The following is a 22,113-nucleotide window of genomic DNA, read 5'->3' as shown; positions in this document are numbered from 1 at the left end:
TTACTTACCTTTGGCACCCAGCACACTACCGTGAACACAGTAGACACTCAACCAAAGCCTGTGTGGTAAAAGGATCAATGAAGAAATCAGTGAAGGAAGCACACATGGAAAAGCCAGTCCCTCCCCTCCCATCTGGCTTTGATTCCCGAGAGCTTCCTCTGTCTCCTGATGACTCACTGTACACGTCTTGCTGTGGGGTTTTCATCCTTAATTATCCCATTATTTATCTGGAGCCTAGCCACAGAGGGATCTGCTATTCCCTGGGACGCTTTTCCAGAAACGGTGGGAATCTAAGGAGAAAAGAGAATGACAGTGGGGCTCCTGCTTCCTCCGCGGGATCAGCGCGCTGCTGGGAGGGTGCGACCTCCCCAACTGTCTCAGGCTCACTTGCCAAAGACACCCCCTGCCGGGCGCTAGCGCCTTCAGGAACCCGGCCCCCCAGACAGTGAGCAGAGAGCGTTTCCTCGCCCTGGTACCTACCGGCGGCCCTGATGTGGTTTCTGAGAGACGTCCGGGATGAAACTCAGACGCTGGGTTTCCGGAAGCAGTGGCAGAGTTTCTCACTGCGGGCCGGTGGCGCTGCCCGGCTCCTCGAGCCCTGGCTCTCCAGGCAGCCAGCAAACTCTCCGCTCCCATAGAGTGATGACAACTGAATGCTTTCATTTAACAGAGTTTCGTTTCGGCAATCGCTACAAACTCTTGCATAGCATTTCTCAGTACACAAAGCCCTTTCAAACCCATTACCTTTGGTTACTTGCAGCAACCCTGGGAAATAAGTATGGGAAATAGTATTGTTATTTCTCGTTTCATGGAAGAGAAAGTAGCGCTCAGAGACCAGTTCGCCGTGGCCCAAGCACTGTGCCCTGCGCCGCTCTGTGTATTGAAGGCTCTGCAAGCAGCCTTCCTCAAATATGTATCAAGTCAAGGAGCTTTTATCTGTCCGTCATAATGAAACATATTGCAGTGAAGCAAAGTGACTATCCTTGCTAGAGCAAAAAGTGCGTGCTGCAAGGTAGTGCTAAGAAATAAATGTCGTTTTACACAGACAGACAGAAAGGGATTTTGTAGGGGAAGGAGAAGGGCTCAAAGACCAGACAGAGGAGCTTGGGCTCGTAGCAGGAGCTTTCCCCGTCTGGGAGCGCCAGTGTCTCAGTGTGTTCTATAGGAAGGTAAGTTTGGCAACAATTAGCAGAATGGTTTCGAGACGGGCAGGGGAGGAAGGAAAGCTGGCTAGAAGGAGTTTAAATCAGTGCTTTTCAAGTCTTAACATGCATACAAATCACTGGAGGATCTTATTAAAATCCACTAATTCAGTAAGTCTGAGTCTGCATTTCTAACTGACTTCCAGGTAAGGCCAACATTGCTGATCCATGGGCCCCACTTTTGATCAAAGGCTCAAAAACATCCAGGTGTCAGATATGGGGATCTGGATTTGGAATGTAACCACACGTTAGACCCTTAAAGCGTGGCCCCCAGACCAGCAGCAGCTGCGGCATCACCCAAGAACTTGTTAGAAACGCGAGCCCTCAGGCCCCACCCTGGACCACCTGCATCAATCACTCTGGGATGAGGCCCGAGAACCTTTGTTTCAGCGGGCCCTCCAGGGCATCCCGCTGCCTGGTCAACTTTGAGATCCTTGTGCTAGAGAGACTTAGGACACGGAGGGAAAGGATTGAATTGCAGCATACAAAGGGTCCCCGTTACTGGGAACCCCAAGAATCATGCTGGGATGTGGTTTGTTTGAAAGTAAGGCCAGGTCCCTCCTCAAGCCGCCTTCCTGATAATTGTTTAAGCAGGTGCCTGTGATCAAGGGGTCCTTCCTTCCCACCAGACCCCTGGAGAAGAAGCTGGAGGAGCACGGTGAGAACAGCCACCCAGAGTTCCGGGTCTTCATCAGTGCGGAGCCCGCGCCCTCCACTGACGGCCACATCATCCCCCGGGGCATCCTGGAGAACTCCGTTAAGATCACCAGTGAGCCTCCCATGGGCATGCACGCCAGCGGCACAAGGCCCTGGACAACTTCACTCAGGTAGGGGGCCCCGGGAGGGAGCGGAGAGGAGTGCCCCGCCTCACAAAGAGCAGATCCCCCGGGTGGGAGAGTAGCACACAGCTGGGGTGGGGGTGGGGGGACCGACCGGAGCAGCGTCCCCTCTGCAAGTGACCTCCAGCCAGTGCCCGCCAAGTGCAGCTCTCAATTCCCAGATACACCTGGGGGAGCCAAACTTAGAGTGTTTCTCTGGCAAGAAGTGTAGGGGAGCTTTCTGCACATCTGCAGGCTAACTGAGTACTCCCAAGATGGAGAAGGACAGAGTGCTGGAAATCCAATTGATATGGTGCACTGGTCACACACTTATTAGCTAAACACACCGTCTTCAAGCAGGGGGCTGACGCTCTCGTTCAGGTGACGTCTGCGTGCATCTTGAGTATCAAGAGTTCAGATAATCCAGGCAGCAGACGGTGGGGATCCGGGCCGGAATGTAACCGCCTGTTAGACGCATAAAGTGTGGCCTCTCGACCAGCAGCATCAGCATCCCCTGGGCACTTGATAGGAATGCACATTCTCAGGCTCCACCCTACCCCAAGTGAATCAGACACTCTGGGGTGGGGCCCAGGCCTCTGGGCTCTAACTAGACCTCCAGGGGATTCTATCCAACACTGTGCTAGCGAGACTTGGACTCTCCAGGCATAGGGTTCAAACGCAGGCTACTACATGACTGGAATCTCTGTTACTGGGAACTCCAAGGCTCATGTAGTGGAGTATTTATTTAAAGCCAAGGCCAGGCCCGTGGGTATAAAAAATACCGCTTTATATACCCGTTTATAAAGTAGCACTTGCCAAGTCTGCAGCTCAGGCCTCTTGCATCTTCTCAGGAAGGCATCCTTTCTGGTCGCTTCTTCTTTGGGGAGTCCCACCCTTCTGGGAAAGGGAGTATGCAAAGGTGTGAACACCAGGAGGACGGGGGCCACAGGGCCCACCTAACGTCCATCTCCCACTCTGGCCTTGGTGGAGTCCAAGGGCAGGGTTCTAGGATGGGTCCTTCCCGACCTCATCCTGTCATAACAGCAGTGGGGCTCTAGCTTCACGGAACCCGTGCTCACGCTCACCGCGAGCCCCAGATCGGTCATCTAGGTAGGCTGAAACAGGCCGTCCAGCAGGACAGCCATTCTAGCGAGCCCAGCGTAAAACACCGGGAGCAGCAGCCCTTTGGGATTGAGGTTAATCACTGACTGTTTGATACCCTCGTGGCAGCAGAGCAAAGGCCACCTAGCAGCGAAGCTTCCCTGGGACCTGAGAAGTGAAACTTACCCAGCCCCCTACCCTTCCACTCACCTTTCCAACCCAGCTCCAAAACTCCCACGTAATCTGGAGTAGAGAGCAGGGGAACACTACCAGGAGACCTTGGATATTTTAGCTTTTGCCATTTTCCCTACAAAATACCTTCCCATTGCAACATGGTGCAGAGGGCAAGGTGCTTTTTTGTCCGGGGGCATTTTCTTTTCTCCTTTTTTATTTTTTCCTAAATAGGTCTTGACTTCTAGGTACTCTGTACCAGAGGTCAAAACTTCTCAATTTTCTAGATTTTTTCTATATTCCATGTAGGGGAAATAGACATTCTTAACTTTGAAATCTACAGACTTCTTTACAGGAGGTTGTAGCTGGTTCCAAGCAAAGACATTTTTGCCCTGAAAAGGCATTGGGACCACAGCTCAACTGATGGGTGGATAAACAAAAGATGGTGAATCCATACACTGGAACGGTATCTGGCAATAAAAACAAGACACTGATACATGCTGTAACATGGGTACACCTTGAAAACATTATGCTAAGTAAATGAAAGCAGCCAGACACAGAAGTTCTCATATTGTACGACCCTATTTGAAATGTCCAGAATAGGCAGATCTGTAGAGAAAGAAAGCAGATCAGGGATTGCCCTAATCTGGGTGATTAACTAGTCTAAAACTAGACTGTGGTGCTGATCACATAGTCCTGTGAATATGCTAAAACCATGGAAGTGTATACCTTAACTAGAAGAAACATGTGGTATGTGAATCATGTCTCAATACAATTCAGTGGAAGAATCTTTTCAGCTGCTACTCACCAGAAAAAAGAAAAAAAAAAAAGGCATTGAGTAGCACAGCAACGTGAATGCATGTAATGCCACTGAATTGCAGGCTTAAGAAAGGTTAAGATGGTAACTTTTATGATATGTATATTTTACCATATTTTTTTTTTCAAATTCGACTAGCACAGTCTAACATATTCTCACCCTCCAATATAATAGAGTCAATTTTTTTTTTTTTTTGCCGTACGCGGGCCTCTCACTGTTGCGGCCTCTCCCGTTGCGGAGCACAGGCTCCGGATGCGCAGGCTCAGTGGCCATGGCTCACGGGCCCAGCCGCTCCGCGGCACGTGGGATCTTCCCGGACCAGGTCACGAACCCACGTCCCCTGCATCGGCAGGAGGACTCTCAACCACTGCGCCACCAGGGAAGCCCCCATGATTTTTTTTAAAGTTGGGGAGGGCCACACTCTCCTCCCATCCAGGCTGCCACATAACACTGAGCAGAGTTCCCTGTGCCATACAGTAGGTCCTTGTTATAAACCCTGTTTAAAGAGTTCATCTGATTAGGCCAGGCCCATCCAAGATAATCTCCCTCTTAATTAACTGAAAGCCAACCGACTGGGTGAAAGGAGGAAAGAAATAGGTGATTAAGAGATAGAAACTTCCAGTTGCAAACTATGTAAGTCATAGGTATGAATGTGTAGTGTGCGGAATATAGTCAACAACTATGTAGACTCTCTGTTTGGTGATATATTGTAACTAGACTTACCATGGTGATTGTTTTGAAGTTTATAGGAATATCGAATCACTATGCTGTGTAACAGGAAATAACAGAGTGTTGTAGGTCAATTATACTTCAAAACAAACATACAAAGAAACTCATAGAAAAAGAGATCAGATTTGTGGTTACCAGAGGCAGGGGGTGAGGGAGGCGGAATTAGATAAAGGCAGTCAAAAAGTACAAACTTCCAGTTATAAAATAAATAAGTACAGAGCCAGGGAAGGGATGTGATATACAGCATGATGAATATAATTAACGCTGTATGTTATATATGAAAATTGTTTAAAAAGTAAATCCTAAGAGTTCTCATCACAAGGAAAAAATTTTTGTTTTTTAATTCTGTTTTTAAAATTTCTCTATATGAGATGATGTTCACTAAACTTATTGTGATAATCATTTCATGATGTATGTAAGTGAAATCATTATGCTGTACACCTTAAACTTATACAGTGCTTAATAATATGTCAATTATATCTCAGTAATATTAGAAAAAATAAAATAAAATAAAACATTAAAAAAAAAAGTTGGGGAGGGAGGAAGACATTAGGGTGCAGTTAGCCTGCTCGATTGCAGGGTACAGGGGTGGGGAATCCCCAGCTCTCCTGCCTTGAGGGTCTTGGACAGAGCCAGGGAAGGGGGCAGCAGCTGCTTCACATGGTATAGCTTCTAATAATTAATATTATAAAACTATGCCTCGGGGGGATTATTATCATCTACAGCTATGCCCGGCTTCATCTTCTCAGCCTCCCCGTGGGCCCTTGTCCTTGGGCTTAACCCCCTGCAAGCCTAGTCTAGTCTGACAGTCTTGGTTATCAAGCAACTGGGAAATATATCCCAAGAGAGGCTGGCTTTTCCTGGAACATCCCTTCCACAACTGTTGGTGTTTGGGCCACTTACAGCCCTCTTCAGTAACTCATTCTGAGGAAGAGGGATAGATTTATGAGTGGATTCATTGTTCACAAGAGTTTTAATTGTTTCCTTCTGCATTTACAAGTGCCCTGGAACAGTGGCCTGGTTTATACGCCTTATGATTCACTCTGTGCCTTCAGAGCCCTAGTTTAACCATTTATGGGACAAATTGCAGAACTGAGCTCTTTTTATCACTGCTTCCCTGACCCCTGGGCCATTCGAGGGTGATTATTTCTCTCTGACCTTCATGTGAGTATATACACTGTCAACCAGCTTCAGCAAGTGTGGCTTCTAGTCTGTCTGCTTAAAGGCATTTTTCAGCAGGACTCGATTTTCCACGTGTCAGAGGTAACACAGGAAACACCCTACATGTCTGCAGAGAGCAGCGCTGCCCAAAAAGCAGCTAGTACGTTCTTGCTTGCACGAGGCCACGACTTTGCCCTCTGTCCCACCTCTGACCTTTCACATCTGTACCTTCAAGGCAAGTATGGTACCCAACCAAGGCACCAGAGTGGCCCCCCATATCCAGAAAGACAGAGAGACTGTGTCACAGGTTCTCCATGGAAAAAATCAGACCCACCAGAAGCTTAATCTCTCCTGCCCCTCTGCCCCTCCTCCCCGTGTAAGCAAAGTCTAAGGGCCACTTCTTAGAAGAAGTGCCAAGGCCGAGCTCAGTCCAGTTTGTGTGAGCTTTCAAAGTGCCTCTCGTGGGCTCGACCTGCCCCATCTTGCTCCTTCCTGAACAAAGAGGAGCTCACTCAGAGGACGTGCTTAATTCCAAAGAATCCTGGGCTCTTGCCCTGACGGCCTTCAAAATGCAGCTTTTCCCTCCCCACCATCACCACCATCCCCCTTAATATCTAAGCGCAATTCCCCTGACTTCCCCTGCGCTCTCTCTCGCTCCTCTTTTCTTTCATCTGTCCTGTTCTTCATCCTCTCTTCATAAGCCACTCCGTCTCTCCCGCCTTATGCTTTGCAGCCGGGACCCCTAGGAGGCCTTGCTTCTGCAGCCACGTGTCCGACCACCCCTGCTCTGCTTCAGAGGAGACATTAGGGTGTGAAGGGCAGGGCACGGCACCCCTCAGCCTCTTGTGGCTCCGACTCCCACCCCCACCCCACTTCCCTCAGCTCCCCCAGTGGATGAGCCGTGGATTCTTCAGTCACACAGGCAGTAATTACACCTACTAAGATTCCATGCTGGGCGAGAAAAACATGGCAGGAAGGAGGGAAATCAGAGATGATGCTGTGGGAGTCCCCTCCCACCTCCCAGAGCAAAGTGCCATTAACAGGACAAACACGATACTCCCCTGGCCGCTACCCCTTTTTCCGTTAGCAGTGCTTGGGAACCTCATTAGCACATCCATGTGTGTGAACTTGAACTGTAAATCAAACCCCGTTATAAGCTGAATCTAAACCTTAGCTCTGATTCTAGACTAAAACGCAGCCCCTCTGCAAGGTGCCCTCAGACCCGATTCCATGCCTGTCCACAACCCAACCCACAGTCCTGCTGGAGCTCAAACCCTCACGGGAACACAGCAGCCCTGCCATCCTAACCCACACCATGGCCTGCCCTGCATCACGGCAGCTCTGTGCTAACACCGAGCAACATTTCCTTGCAGGACACCCTGGAGTTGTGTTCCCGGGAGACAGAGTTTAAGAGCATCCTCTTTGCGCTTTGTTACTTTCACGCCATGGTGGCAGAAAGAAGAAAGTTTGGGCCCCAGGGGTGGAATCGCTGCTACCCCTTCAACGCTGGGGACCTCACCATCTCTGTGAACGTGCTCTACAACTTCCTGGAGGCCAACGTGAAGGTAAAGTTGCTGGCGGCACGGGGTGGCTCGGGAGGGCACCTCTGAGAAGGATGATGTGGCATCAGCACGGCCAGAAAGGGGCGTGCTCACCGGGGCAGGTCTACACCCTCCCCACGGGGAGTGAGCAAATGCAAGTTTACCACAGGGGCAACCCCAGGGCCAGTGTGAGGCCGCGGAGTGAGTACCACGGTGGGGGGTGGGCAGTGGCCAAGAAAGCTCAGGCAGCCCAGTCAGTGCCTCACGCCTGGTGTGAGCCACCCATTGGTGTCAGTCTCAGGGCCCCCACAGACCACCCTGTGCGCTCCCATTGTTGCAGGGGGCGGTGATCGGCAGGAAGAGACCCCACACTCACCTGACACAAACTCCCAATTTAACCCGCCAAGGCAGACCTTCTCGTGGCGCACGCAGCTCGTTGCGTGAGCACGGTCTTGCGGGAGTTACAGAAGCTAAACTCTGCTACACCTCGCCTCCTTTCTCCTCTGTCTGATGTCTCCACCCTACAAAGCACACTGACGATCCACGCGCTTCCAGTTAAGGGGATGTGTACGCCTTAAGGCTCTTCTGGTTCATGCACCAAACACAGCATCCTTTGGGGGACAGTGAAGCCACCAGCCCAGAAGCAGTGCCTCTGCCTCTGGTCCCAGGGTCCTGGCAAGCCCACCGCACAGCACACCAACCCTTCACCTGCCACGGCCACGCGGCTTTCTCCAGGTGGCTTCCACCCCTGTCTCTAACACCCATGAACTTGTGTGCTGTATTTCATTCACTTTGAACTTTCCAAGGAGATGATTAAATAATATGCTAATTAATGGCAGGAAATGGGAAAAAAACCCATGCCCTCACTTTCCTCCGTTCGACACTGGCGTGATTAAAGGACCCATAGGTAGAGACGGACTTCACTGCCACAGTTAATGATTGTGAAAGAGGGCAGGCATGTGTGCGAGAGTGCTGGTGTCTTCCCTCTTCTCCCTCTTTGATGTAATTCCTCTGGCGCTTAATGAGCTCCCACATGCGCCCGGCCCCGCTGGGCACCAGGGGAGCTTGGACGAATAAGACGTGGTTCCTGATCTCAGGAACCACCCGATCTTGTGGCTCACGCTCTGTCCACACATTGGGCCATCCCGAGGCCTGCGTGGAGATCTCCCTTTCCTTCCCGTCTCTCAGGTCCCCTATGATGACTTGCGCTACCTCTTTGGTGAGATCATGTACGGAGGCCGTATCACTGATGAGTGGGACAGGAGACTCTGCAGGACCTACGTGGAGGAATTCATCACACCAGAAATGCTGGAAGGAGAGCTGTCCCTGGCCCCAGGGTTCCCCCTCCCAGGCAACATGGGCTACAATGCTTGCCACCAGGTAGGGACCTGGGTCTCTCTGGAAGGACTGGAGATGCGCATGCAGGGCCGGGAAGCCCAGCTTAAAGAGCCGAGGTCACAGCCAGCGTGGCTCTCAGCCTGTCCAATTTGAGGGCTACTATAGGATTTCTAGCCTCAAATTAGTGATAAAGTTGAACTTTTAGAGATCCTTTTATTCTTGATGTTTAGCTCAATAATTCTATTTGGTGCTCTTTTCTACAAACATCTCGGGCATTTATCTGATTGTTTTCATTCAGGATATTGACACAACCATTAGGAGCAAAAATGCAGGTAAGAACTTAGCCAACTTTTGGTAAAGATTATATTAGTGGTTCTAACTATCTTCAGAGGGACATGCTCTTGTGGGCAGATCACTCACCCCTCCTATTCTCTGTTGGTTGCTATGATCACAGACACACGTACACATACCAAGAAAACATTCTCATGGAGTTTTTTCATACTATCACTTTGGGTTTTCATTTTACTATTACTTCAGCTATTTTTGAGGTGTGCATCTTTGCCTATTTACCCCACCATGAAAGTGTATTGAAAAGGAATTCAACCAAAAAAAACGTTTTTTGTTGCTTGACTTTTGAACATTCCTAAAAGAACTCTTGAATACCAAACTTAAGGGAAATACTGGTCATAGGAACATTAACTACAAGCTTTAAACAAATTTTTAATTCCTAAAATTTAAGAAGGTAAGTCATAAGTTATTTTATGACAACTCATAGGCCTATGAGAAGAAATTAAAAACAATAATTCTCCTGAAAGTAAATAAAAGAATTTTTAAAATAAACGCTTTGAAGGCCTTAGCCAAGAAAGTTGTGCAAGAGCGTCCCCTACTGTCTGTGGAACAAATGCAGGTGATGGGCAATGATAACATGGTTTGCACATTTCCACATGACTTTGGTAGAGTTCCCCTTTCTCCATACCTCTCTTTAACCTATCAGTAGATGCTTATAGGGCTTACCAGGAGTCCAGGAGTGGTGCTGGGTGCTGGAAGAAATGCAAAAATAAACACGCAAATTTGCCTTTAAGGAATGAGCCATCTTTTACTTAGACGAGATGTTACTAACACCAAGAAATCGTCAGAGCTGAACTTGAGGGATATTTTTTCGCTGTAACGGACAGAATTGGCACGGAGTGCTCAGAAACATTTGGAGAAGGAAGTGAGCTCTACATGCTGGGGAGGATTTTTTAGGGGTGGCAGCCTATGGCCCACCACAACTGACCCCAGAGATGTGGTGTTTGGAGACACATTGTTTTAAATGTTTTTAATTCAAATGCTTTCTGCCAGAAGCAAAGCTCACTTCATCCTACACCAGGATTCACACATTTATTTTGCATACATGGTCCCATGTTTGCATTCAGGTTTATCATCCCTGATTTAAATAAACAGAGGGGAGAGATAAGGAATTTAAGTGGGGAGGGCTGGGTGAAATGACCAGGCAGGAGAAGTATCTCTGAGGGACTCTGAGACGTCCTCCTTGTGTGTGGAGGGACAGGTGTGGGTCAGGGCATCGTGGGAGGGGCTGAGATTGGAGATGGATAAAGTCAGCTAAGCTTCCCCCAAAAGAATGAGCTCATGAATGTGGAGGTTCTGGAAAACCAGCCGGGCACACACAAACGGACGGTGTAAGGATGTGCCCTAACGGGTGGGCGGCACGCTGAGGTCGGCCAGCATCGGGGAGTGGCGTCCACCTGGAGCTGCGTCCACCTGGAGGGCCAGAGGGGCCCCGGCGTCTGAGGCCTGCTCCGGCCCACTGACTGCCCTGCAGAGGACCGGTCAGGTGGGAGATGAGAGACACGTCTCGTTGCTTTTCAAGTGATATTGCCCTTGACTTTTTAGTACATCGACGCCGAGCTGCCCCCAGAGTCGCCGCATCTCTACGGCCTCCATCCGAACGCGGAGGTCGGCTTCCTGACCCAGACTTCGGAGAAGCTCTTTCGCACGGTGCTGGAGCTGCAGCCCCGGGACAGCCAGGCCGGAGACGGAGCGGGGGCCGCAAGAGAAGAAAAGGTATATGGAGGGGTTTCCCGAGATGTTCTGGGGAGCCCAGGACTGCCGAGGTCGCCCCTCCTCCCGCCAGCCGCGCTGGGCTCCACAGCGCAGACTGCGCGGCGCATGGCTGGCCCAGCCTCGCCGCGCCGACCCTTCGCCTCCGAGGGACCCGCCGCAGTCACGTGACCAGGCGGGCCCTCGGGGTACCTGGTAGGACGTCCCTGCCGCTGGGTGTGGCGGTGCTTCAGTCGTCCCCCAAAAGGCAGGTTTTATTCCGTTTGTCTGCCAAAGTGAAGAAAGGGCGGAGCTGAACAATCGTGATTTGGGAAGCTCGAAACGGACCTCATGGTTCCTTTCCCAAACTAAGTAGTTATGGGTGGGGAGCTGTCCCTAGACACCCCACCCTCACTCCGCCAGTTAGACGCTCGTGTGGACGAGCTCGCTCCTCTTTACGACGAAAATGCCGTCTCTTTGTGGGAAGGACACTTAGTCCCCGAGTCTCCTAACGCACCGCTAGTACAGGACGTCCTGAAACTTCAGGAAGGGGCAGGGGAGTTGTTGGGCTGGAAGGCAGAGGAGGGAGCCGTGTGTGTGTGTGTGTGTGTGTGTGTGTGTGTGTGTGTGTGTGTGTGTGTGTGTGTGTGTGCGTGTGTGTGTCAGCAGAGGGCAGAAAAGGAAGGGGCTCAAAGTGAACCTTCTCTGTGATGCTTTCCTAAGACAAGGCAGTTCAGTTTCCAACAGATGCGTCTGCTTCACCCCACCTCCCCGCCAGAGTACTACCCGGATTCCTTTAGTTAGAGGTTCCCTTGTTACAAGGAAACATACTTGGAAGATTAAGGATTAAAAAACCTGGAGAGTTATCGAACTTTTAGGCTTCAGGGATTGATTTTAGGAAAACTGACTGATAGGAAAGGAGCTGGATGTTTGTTTAAAGGTATGGAGTGATGTCCCTAAAATGAGTCTCAAATGTTAATATGCCTCAGAATGAGCAAGGGAGCGTCTGATTCTGGGGTCCGGGGTTAGGCCCAGGAATTTGCAGCCCAGCGATTGGGATGTAGGGGAGCCTACTTAGAGAAGGCTGCTCCAAACCCCACTGCTCAACCTGTTTTACTCTTTGAGAACAAAAGGAAGATAAGAAAGTTGATGTTGCCCAGAATCCGAACCACCTAGTATCAAAAATGTTCCTAGCTTAAAAATGAAAAGGCTGCGACTATGTGAGAAATAGGCTTAGGATTCTTTGGGAAGCATTAAAGGAAGCTTCTAGTTCTTGTCATTTCCTTATCCCTTCTTCCAACCACTTCAAGAAATGGGGTGTGTGTGTGTGTGTGTGTGTGTGTGTGTGTGTGTGTATGTCAGAGATGAATGAAGTATGATCACTTGCCAAACTAGGAGAACCCAATTGCAACACAGATACCGGGAAGTGGGCAGATTTCGCTAGTATACAGTTATTACCCGTGGAGGAAAAAGAAGGAGAGAGAAGAAGAGGGGAAAGGGGAAAAGGACACAAAAGAAATTCACGTAATAATACAAATGGCCAAGAAAAATAGTAAAATATTCTCAACATCGCTCATAACTAAATGGAGTTAAGTGAAATATTATTTTTCACACAATGGTAAAATTTTTTAAATATGAGGATATCCAGTGGTGAAAACATAAGAAAAGATGTACTCCCATCTCTGTTAGTAGAGGTTTAAATTGTAGAGCAATTTGACAATAGCTACTAAAGTTTAAAGTGTTCATATATTTTACTCATAATTCTATTCCTAGGAATTCAACCAGTGGAAACACTCAAAAGGGCACAGATGCTCTATTTCTTTATTGCAGGATTGCTTATAGTAGTAGAAATGATAAACAGACCAAATACCATCAATAGGGGAATGACTCAATAAATTATGCTATGCCAAAACAGTGAAATAATATATACTGTTAAAAAAGCAAGGTGAATCCATAAGGACTAACAAGGGAATGTGTTCATATTAGGTGAAAGAAGCAGGCTGAGGGACTTCCGTGGCGGTCCAGTGGTTAAGACTCTAAGCTTCCACTGCCGGGGGCACGGGTTCGATCCCTGGTTGGGGAGCTAAGACCCCGCAGGCCACATGGTGTGGCCAAAAGAAAACCAAAACAAAACACAAAAAAAGCAAACTGAAAAATCTGTGTGTATTATGATTCCATTTGTGATAGATAGAAAGGGAAGGAGGTGGGGAGGGAAGGGAGAGCGATGGGGGGAAGAGAAGCAGCAAGGCAGGCAGGACGGTGTGGCAGACGTGATAAATACGGGAATGGATGGGTGGCTAGGTGGATGAAGGATGCATGATGGGTAGATGGAGTCATACGCGCTGCAGGACACCTGCGGAAATTATAAACCAATATTTAACAGTGCTTTTTTCCCCCTTTGAAGGAAGAGGCAACATTGTGGGAGGATTTTGCTTCTAATATCAGAGGAATCTATAATATTTAGATTTTTATGATAAGCATTTATTACGTTTCCAAAAGGAAAAAAACCAGAGGTGTTTGCTTGTGGAAGTAAAGTAGACCACACGCCTTGGCGTGCACTGCTCCCATCTGTCCTCCCTGTGTCTGTGGATTTGCTCCCTCCTCAGGCAGGGTCTCCAAACCCCCAAGCCCTGATCAGTGACGGAACAGAACTCTGTTTCCCCATGTTCAATGTGTTTTGAAACCATAGCTCCAGACTATCTTTTCATATCTTTGTGACTAATGTCCAAATGGCAGCTTGCTGATACAGGGCTGTGTCTTCAAATTCAGCTCCAGAGACAGAACTATGACGTAGTTTTAGCCATTTGTCTTCTGTCTCAGCAGCAGCTTCCAGGTACTGCTAAAATTCCATTCCAGTTTTTGCTATGACAGCACCAGAGACCCATTTGTGACACGGTAATGAGTTTTTACTTTCTTTTCTTCTAACACCAGCTCTTTTCCTAGATAATGTATTGTCTGTTAACAATACAAGGCAAAATTAATATTAATAATCCTGTACCTGTATAGGGTCCTTTGTAGCTTTCAGATGCTGCCACACTCATCACCTCTTTTGGTTTGATCTCTTCACCAGCCCTGGGAGTTGGCGGGGGAGGGGGCAGTGGAGAAAGTTGCTCTTGGAAATTTTTAATAGATGAGAAAATTGAGGTCTAAACGACTTGCTTAAATTCACACGGGTGATACATAACAACGCCGTATTAACTCAGTCAGGGTTCTTTGGTTGCAAGGAACAGAGGCCAGTTTCGCTGAAATAGGCAAGAAATAGCTCACTGAAGAAAGGATAGAAACCACAGTGGCTCTGGGGTCCCAGGCAGAGAGAAGAGTGGACCATTGCACTTCCCTCCACTTTCTGCACCTAAATCCTGGGCTTGAGATTCAATTTTCATGCTCCTGGGAAAGATCATCTGATTGGCCCACTTGATTTCTGAAGAGTGTTAAGTATTGCATATAAATCCTTTTATGATCAGATTTTATTTTTTTATTATTATTATTTAAAAAATAAGTTTATTTATTCATTTTTAAAATTTTATTTATTTATTTATTTTTGGCTGTGTTGGGTCTTCGTTTCTGTGCGAGGGCTTTCCCTAGTTGCGGCGAGCGGGGGCCACTCTTCATCATGGTGCACGGGCCTCTCACTATCGCGGCCTCTCTTGTTGCGGAGCACAGGCTCCAAGACGCGCAGGCTCAGTAATTGTGGCTCACAGGCCCGGTTGCTCTGTGGCATGTGGGATCTTCCCAGACCAGGGCTCGAACCCATGTCCTCTCTATCGGCAGGCAGATTCTCAACCACTGCGCCACCAGGGAAGCCCAATGATCAGATTTTATTTTTAGAGCAGTTGTAGGTTCACAGCAAAATTGAGCAGAAGTGGAGTTCCCATATCCCGCTCCCCGACCACACCGCGCCTCCCCGTCATCAACACCACCCCCCAGAGTGGCCCATCTGTTACAGCTGATAAATCTACCCGACTCCTGACAATCACCAAAGCCACCTGTAGTTCACATAAGGGTTCACTCTGGGTGGTGTACATTCTGTGGATTTGGACAAATGTGTAATGACATGGATCCACCGTTTTAGTATCTTACAGGAGAGTTTCACTGCCCTAATATTGCATATATTTTAATTTAAGCACATGATTTCTTCTTGCAATGAATTCCAGAGAAATAGAGGTTTATAGGACCTCACCGTCTTCAGAAGTGGCACATCTCTGTGTAAGGCATGGTCACACGGAGTAAGTGATGGAATTAGCCGGGGGCGATAACCAAGCCACAAAGGACTTCTCTGTACCAGCAAACAGCTGCGGCTGGCGGAGTCCGGGGCGCCATGTGAGTTCACCTCCATTTGTCTCTCTGCCACGGCCCTCGGAGATGTGCCAGAGGACCCGGACATTTTCATCCTGTGTTTTCCAGTAGTGCTGACCCAGTCCCGTTAGGTCAGTTGTGGGATGATTCCAGGGCGGGGGACCTTACCTCCCCACCAACTCGTATGGCCAGCAACATTCACAGGCGCAAAAAACTTCCACAGACACACCCCGACTCAAAACAACCCAAAACAATTCTGTGGAGAAGCAAATTTATTTGGTGTATTATTTATAAAAGCACTTTATAATTATGTGAGTTAATTGGCCATGGAAAACTTAAAATTTTTATTTTAGAAGGAAAAATAAATACAGCCTATATCTTTTTCCTTTTAAGTCTATTGGACTTTAGTTTTTTGGAATGAGTCTTGATTTGTCTACATATCTTCTTATCTGCAGTTTAGCCAGCGTGTACTATTGTATGCCCATAAACATGTTTTATTAAAACTGCAACATACAGAATTTTTAACACAACCCTGGCAAAAACACATACACTACAGTTTAATTACCAAACAGAAAACTAGGCCTTTCTGTTTAGAGCAGTGCTGTCCAATAGAACCCTCCATAATGATGAGAATGTTCTATATCTGCGCTAAGGGCACAGTGCCTGCTGATGACATGAAATGTAGTTAATGTGACTGATAATGTTATAAATTTAACTCACTTGTGCTTAAATAGCTTCATAGGACTGATGGTCATAATATCAGACACGGCAAGCCTTACTGGGTACCCTAACCCCTGTGCAGAAACCACTGCAGTAGAGACGACACCTTCAAAAAATTGTAGATCCTTGCAATAACTAAGGTTACAAAGTTTAATTTAAAGATGGTTTTCAATGTACATCTTCCTTTACAGATTTCATCTAGCAATCGGAAGAGGATTCCTCCTTTGCTGGAGGAGAACGGAGGAGCCCAAGCTTTAGGGTAGGGTAGAATCAGCATGGAACCCACAGGTGGCTTGAGGTCTGCAGTGGACCCAAACTACTGTCAGTAGATACGTGTAGACTCTTGATACCGCACGAGTGGGGAGAGGACCAGTCTCTGTGAGACAAACCTTGCAGATCAAGTACTAGACAGGGACTGTCATTGTGTCACCCACCCCGGTAGTCATCTCCTGTCTTCCCAAAGATCCCCGAGGCCAGCTGTTTCCAGGGACTTGCTGCCCCTCACTTTTTCCCCTCTCACTCTGTCTTCAGGGGGAGCTGACCATGACCAGCGACATGGAGAATTTACAGGACGCTCTGTACCTAGACATAGTGCCGGAACCCTGGGCCAGGCGTGCCTACCCTTCCACTGCAGGCCTGGCAGCCTGGTTTTGGGACCTGCTCAACCGAATCAAGGAGTTGGAGGCCTGGACAGGCAACTTTACGACGCCCTCCACTGTGTGGTTGACGGGCTTCTTCAACCCCCAGCCCTTCCTGACCGCCATCGCGCAGCCCACGGCCCGCAAGAAGGGGTGGCCCCCGGGCCCGCTGGCCTTGCAACGTGACGCGACAAAGAAGAGCAGAGAGGAGTTCCGGAGCCCCCCTCGGGAAGGGGCCTACACCCACGGCCTCTTCATGGAAGGCGCTCGCTGGGATGCACAGGTAAGTCCTGGGATGAGCCAGAGGGCACCCCCTGGGGGCTGATTACATACATGTTGCCCCCGGTAAAGTACAGTTGCCAAAAGGGATGCCCTCTTAGCATCCCTTGAGGCTGTCAAGTCATTTCTCTGTAGCCAAGGATGACGTGAAGAGCGCAGAGTGAGTAGAGAGGTGAAAAGCAACAGACTGGCTGGATCTGAATCCCAGCACTACCGCTTACAAGTTCTGTGAAAAATCTCAGTTTGCACAACTGTTTTTTAAAAAATATTTATTTATTTAATTTATTTATTTGGCTGTGCTGGGTCTTAGCTGTGGCACGTGGGATCTTTGTTGCTGCATGTGGGATCTTTAGTTGCGGCATGTGGGATCTAGTTCCCTGACCAGGGATCGAACCCAGGCCCCCTGCATTGGGAGCGAAGAGTCTTAACCACTGGACCACCAGGGAAGTCCCTACTCACCTGTTAAATGGGAAAACAGAGTTGCTGTGATGATTAAATGAATTAATATGCAAGACACTTAGAACAGTGCCTGGTACACAGGGAGTTCTCAAAACTCGTTGTGTGACCTGGGGGTATCATTTCACCTCCCTGGTCCACTTTCCTCATTCAGGAGCTCTCGGAGGGCAGGAATCCCTCCTACTTTTTACACAGCTACATGTTAGCAAAGGGGTGCCAGTGATATCATTTAAAGTGACACTTTGAATGTATTCCTCACTGCAGGCTAATACAAATTTGAGTCAGCATAAGATCAGAAAAGATGTTTTGTCTCCGATACGAAACTAGCAAAGAAGCACAGGTGGCTGGGATAAATGACATGAACAAGGAGAGATCACTCTAGGACAAGTTCACATTTGTTATACACATGATCTGGAAGGACTACTTAGTCAAATATCCCATTTGGCAATATTTGCACTAAGCTATTCCTAGCAGTCAATACAAAGGAATGTGGGAAAACTATTAGAAGGTCTAGAAGATCCTACAAGTCTACATCAATATGCATAGAGAGCTGTACTAAGTTGAAGAGTGTCCCCTCAAAATTCATGTCCACCCAGAACCTCAAAATGTGACCTTATTTGGAAAGGGTCTTTACAAATGTAATTAGTTAAGATGAGGTCACGCTAGAATAGAGTAGGCGCTAAATCCAATGATCGGTGTCTTTATAAGAGGAGAACGCTCTGTGAAGACGGAGGCAGAGACTGGAGGGGTGCATCTACAGGCCGAGGGAGGCCAAGGGTTGCAGCAACCACCAGACACTAGGGGAAAGGCATGGGACAGGTTCTGCCTCAGAGCCTCCAGAAGGAACCAACCCTACCTACACTTTAAGACTTCTGGCCTGCAGGACTGTGAAAGGATACGTTTCTGTTGCTTTGAGCCACTGTCTTTGTGATGATTTTGTTACGGCAGCCCTAGGAAACCAGTCAAGAGCCAACAGAAAGGACGGTAAAGTGGGACAGTATTCAAGCAGCCTGAACTTTGAGAAGGAAGCCCACTTCTCTCTCTCCACCTGAAGGTTTGCACAAGACTGTCAGTGGAGATCACATGTGGACTGTATTAGGTGTAGGGTAGCCAGAGCTAGGATACTAAAGACGCCAACCTGAGAGAGGTGCAGACAAGATAAGTAGGGAAGAAGCTCAGGAGGAGGGGCACTGGCACTGTGGGGAAACAAGGATATTGATTCCAATCAGCTCCCTCCCACTTGTTCATTACCTTGTTTCCAGATAATAAAAACAAACAAAAAATAACACCCGCCCACCAAGAACTCTTGTCCTCAAAGTCTATATCCCAGAAAGCATTCAGCAAAAAGGGAAGGGTGGGCTTCCCTGGTGGCGCAGTGGTTGAGAGTCCGCCTGCCGATGCAGGGGACGCGGGTTCATGCCCCGGTCCGGGAAGATCCCACGTGCTGCGGAGCGGCTCGGCCCGTGAGCCGTGGCTGCTGCGCCTGCGCGTCCGGAGCCTGTGCTCTGCAACGGGAGAGGCCACGACAGTGAGAGGCCCGCGTACTGCGATGAAGAGTGGCCTCAGCTTGCTGCAAGTGGAGAAAGTGCTCGCGCAGAAACGAAGACCCAACACAGTCATAAATAAATAAATAAATAAATAAATAAATAAAAGATTGCTATTTTAAAAAAAAAGGGAAGGGTAAGGATATCCAAAATTCCTCTCCTCCATAAAATAAGAACATTGGCCAAAAAAAAAAAAAAAAAAAAAAAAATATATATATATATATATACACACACACACATATGTAAAGATATATATAAGATATATATCATATATATAAGATAATAGTATAATAAGGTATATATCAAAATCATATATAATAATTTTATACATATATATATACCCGAATCAAACTTGTCAGAACTCCAGAAACTAACCAAAGGCTTTTGGCAATCTGAGCAGTGTTTGTTGAAGAAAAATGACTGAAGAAAGAGCAAAAGCATTAAATGCAAGTGGATTAAACACTACAATTTTAAAAAAGGCAGAGATTGGCAGAATGGATTAAATTTTTAAAAACCTGATCCAACTACATGCTGTGTGTAAGAGACACACTTCAGATTTAAAGACACAAATAGGTTGAAAGTAAACAGATGGAAAAGACATGCCATGAAAACAGTAACCAAAGACAGTTGGGGGACCATACTAACAGGAGACAAAATAGACTTAAAAATTGTTATTAGAGGAAAGACAGAAGAGAGAGGAATTGTCGAGACCAAAAAAAGGCATTTTACAATGATAAAAGGTCCATCCATCAAGAAGATATAACAATGACAAATATATGTGCATCTAACAAAAGAGACCCCAAAATAAAGGAGATGAAAACTGTCAGAATTGAAGGGAGAAACAGACAATTCAACCATAATAACTGACGACATTAACACTCCACTAACGAATGGTGACAGCTAATGGTTATAGTTCCTTTCTGGGGTGATAAAAATATTCTGGAATTTAGATAGTGGTGATGCCTGTACAAGTTTATAAATATACTAAAAACCGGTGAACTGTACATTTTAAAAGGGTTGGCGTCATGGTATATGGAAAAAGAAAGGTTCTACCCCTGCTGCCACAACCATAAACACTCAGTTGTGGGGGACAGGGGTCCCCACTGTTTACCTTAGTTCTGTTACTTACTGTGCCTCATGTCAGCCTCCACCAGAACTGAAGAGGCACATCCTTCCTGTTAAATACATTTCATGGGACTTGAAACAAATTCTGTCCACAGCATAAGGGGCTCAGAATCCCGTAGGCACAGGCAAGGAAGCCACGAGTCACTCTGGATCATTTCCCAGAGTATGTTCAGAAAGCCCTGGCGCCACGGAAAGTGAATAGGTTGCAAGAAAAGGGTCCTGTGGTCACATAAGTTTGGGACAGACTGGGATAAGCTGTTTTCCTTACTGCCGGGACTTCTTGTCCTCCTCGTGCTGGTGTGCCGCGTAAAGCTTCCGGTCCAGGGGGTGGTAAGCACCACTTCCCAAGCTTATGTCACCAAGGCACCTGTTTGTTCCTCAGAATATTTCTCAGGACCACTAGGAAAAACTCAGAGAACCGGAGAGAGGCCCCAACTGGAAAGCTACAGAGCGGCCAGGTCCCTGTTACATGAGTAAAGATAGAACATAGCTCCCCTCTGCTCAGAAAGAGAAAATGCTCTAGAGGGTGGAGGACAGCACATAAGAAACTGGAACGGGACATAACCAAAGCCTTAACATCTAAAGCGTTTGCCGGCAGGGACAGTGTCTTGCTCAGCTTGAAGTCCCTAGCACCTAGCATGACATCTGGCAAATAGCTGCATTCGTATGCTTACGAGATGACAAAATGAAACTCGGAGAAATTCAAGCCTCAAAGAGATTAATTTGCATATGATATGCAACAGCTTTCGGAACTGTGCTTCGAGAAGATATGCGGGCTGAAAAACAGTAGGAATATGATGTCCAGCCCCCACGGCGCCCCAGCGTGGGTTGTCAAGAGAACTTCGCAAGGGGGTGGGCCCAGGGCAGCCAGGTCTCCCCAGTCTCTCTCTCTTGGACCTTCCGGCAGGAGCAAGCCGGGCTGGCTGAGCTTGGGGTCTGACCTGAGATGTTCTCGTTTCTTGGCCCTCAGGCTGGGACCATCACCGAGGGAAAGCTGAAGGAGCCGACACCCCCCAGGCCGGTGTTGCTCCAGGACGGCCGCAGTATCTGTCCCTGTCCTGTGTACAAGACTTGTCAGCGAGGACCCACCTACGTGTGGACTTGACACCTGAAGACGAAGGAAAAACCTTCCAAGTGGGTTCTGGCCGGAGTAGCCCTGCTTCTCCAGGTGTAGCTTCTTGCAGACCCACTGAGGAGACAGAGCTGGGCTGGAGGCTGCGCAGAGGCGCCAGTGGAGAGGGCAGACCACAGCCCTAGAGAGAGGTAAGAAACCGAAAGCGCTCACAGTTCTGAAGAATTTCTTTGGGGAACTCGGAGAGGTCAAGGACCTAAAGTGAGGCAGAGCTAGAGGAGTGTGGACCTGGGAACTAGGGGAGAAGAGTCTCGAAACACTGACCCTTTCCTAATAAGGCGATTTGTTCTTCAACTGTGTCTGGTCCAGGCTTTGAGCGTTGCAGCGTCGTAAGTTATCGTGAAGAGCCCAAGAGAAACGAGCCACAGGCACTTGGGCCCTGACGTCGTCACGCAGCCCTGCACGCAGCGCCCTAGTTCCCAGCTAGTCAGTGGCCCAGCGGCACCGGCACCTGAATCAGAGCTGCCATTTTAACAAGCTCCTCAGGTGATTTGTATGCACTTTATGGCTTGAGGAACGTTACTCTGGATCGGGGGCCACCAACCTTTTTCTGTTAGGGATCAGAGAGTAGATCTTTTCTGCTTCACAGGGCATATCGATTCCGTTGCAACTGCTCACCTTTACCCCTGTGACCCCGAAGCAGCCACGGATGATACCTAAATGAATGGGTGTGGCCACGTTCTAATAACACTTTATTTACAAAAACAGGCAGCGAGCTAAATTTTGCTGATCACTGCTCTAGAGGATAAGGGAAGTATATATGCAGTATTTATCCTTCATTAATCCACACATCCATTTAACAAGTGTTTAACATGTACTACTTGCTGAGGACGAAACTGCAAACAAGGTGGGTTGTTTCCCTGTCTTTCTGTCATCCTTCAGATCATTTAAGAGGGGCCCAAGGAGAAATCTTTCACCTAAAGCTTTTTAACCTAAAAGTTTTCTAGATTTTCCTCTGTGGAACACATTTTCACTGGATGCCCAAAGAGGTCTACAGTTTTAATG

At 48.0% G+C, this 22,113-nt stretch overlaps 1 protein-coding gene across 1 annotated transcript in view; it reads left to right on the top strand.

The window, feature by feature from the left end:
• The window catches only part of DNAH9 (dynein axonemal heavy chain 9), a 263,407-nt gene extending 242,045 nt beyond the window's left edge, over nt 1-21,362 (top strand). The window contains 8 exon segments of the mRNA XM_067021483.1: nt 1,794-1,998; nt 2,001-2,029; nt 7,373-7,564; nt 8,729-8,920; nt 10,772-10,942; nt 13,688-13,751; nt 16,398-16,855; nt 20,947-21,362. Of these exon segments, the coding sequence (XP_066877584.1) occupies nt 1,794-1,998; nt 2,001-2,029; nt 7,373-7,564; nt 8,729-8,920; nt 10,772-10,942; nt 13,688-13,751; nt 16,398-16,855; nt 20,947-21,150 (1,515 nt within the window). The 3' untranslated portion in view covers nt 21,151-21,362.
• The last annotated feature ends 751 nt before the right edge of the window (nt 21,363-22,113 follow it).

Source organism: Kogia breviceps, chromosome 19, assembly GCF_026419965.1.
Source record: "Kogia breviceps isolate mKogBre1 chromosome 19, mKogBre1 haplotype 1, whole genome shotgun sequence".
NCBI lineage: Eukaryota > Metazoa > Chordata > Mammalia > Artiodactyla > Physeteridae > Kogia > Kogia breviceps.
The sequence above is the reverse complement of the archived record's forward strand: the minus strand, read 5'-3'. Positions and strand labels throughout refer to the sequence as shown.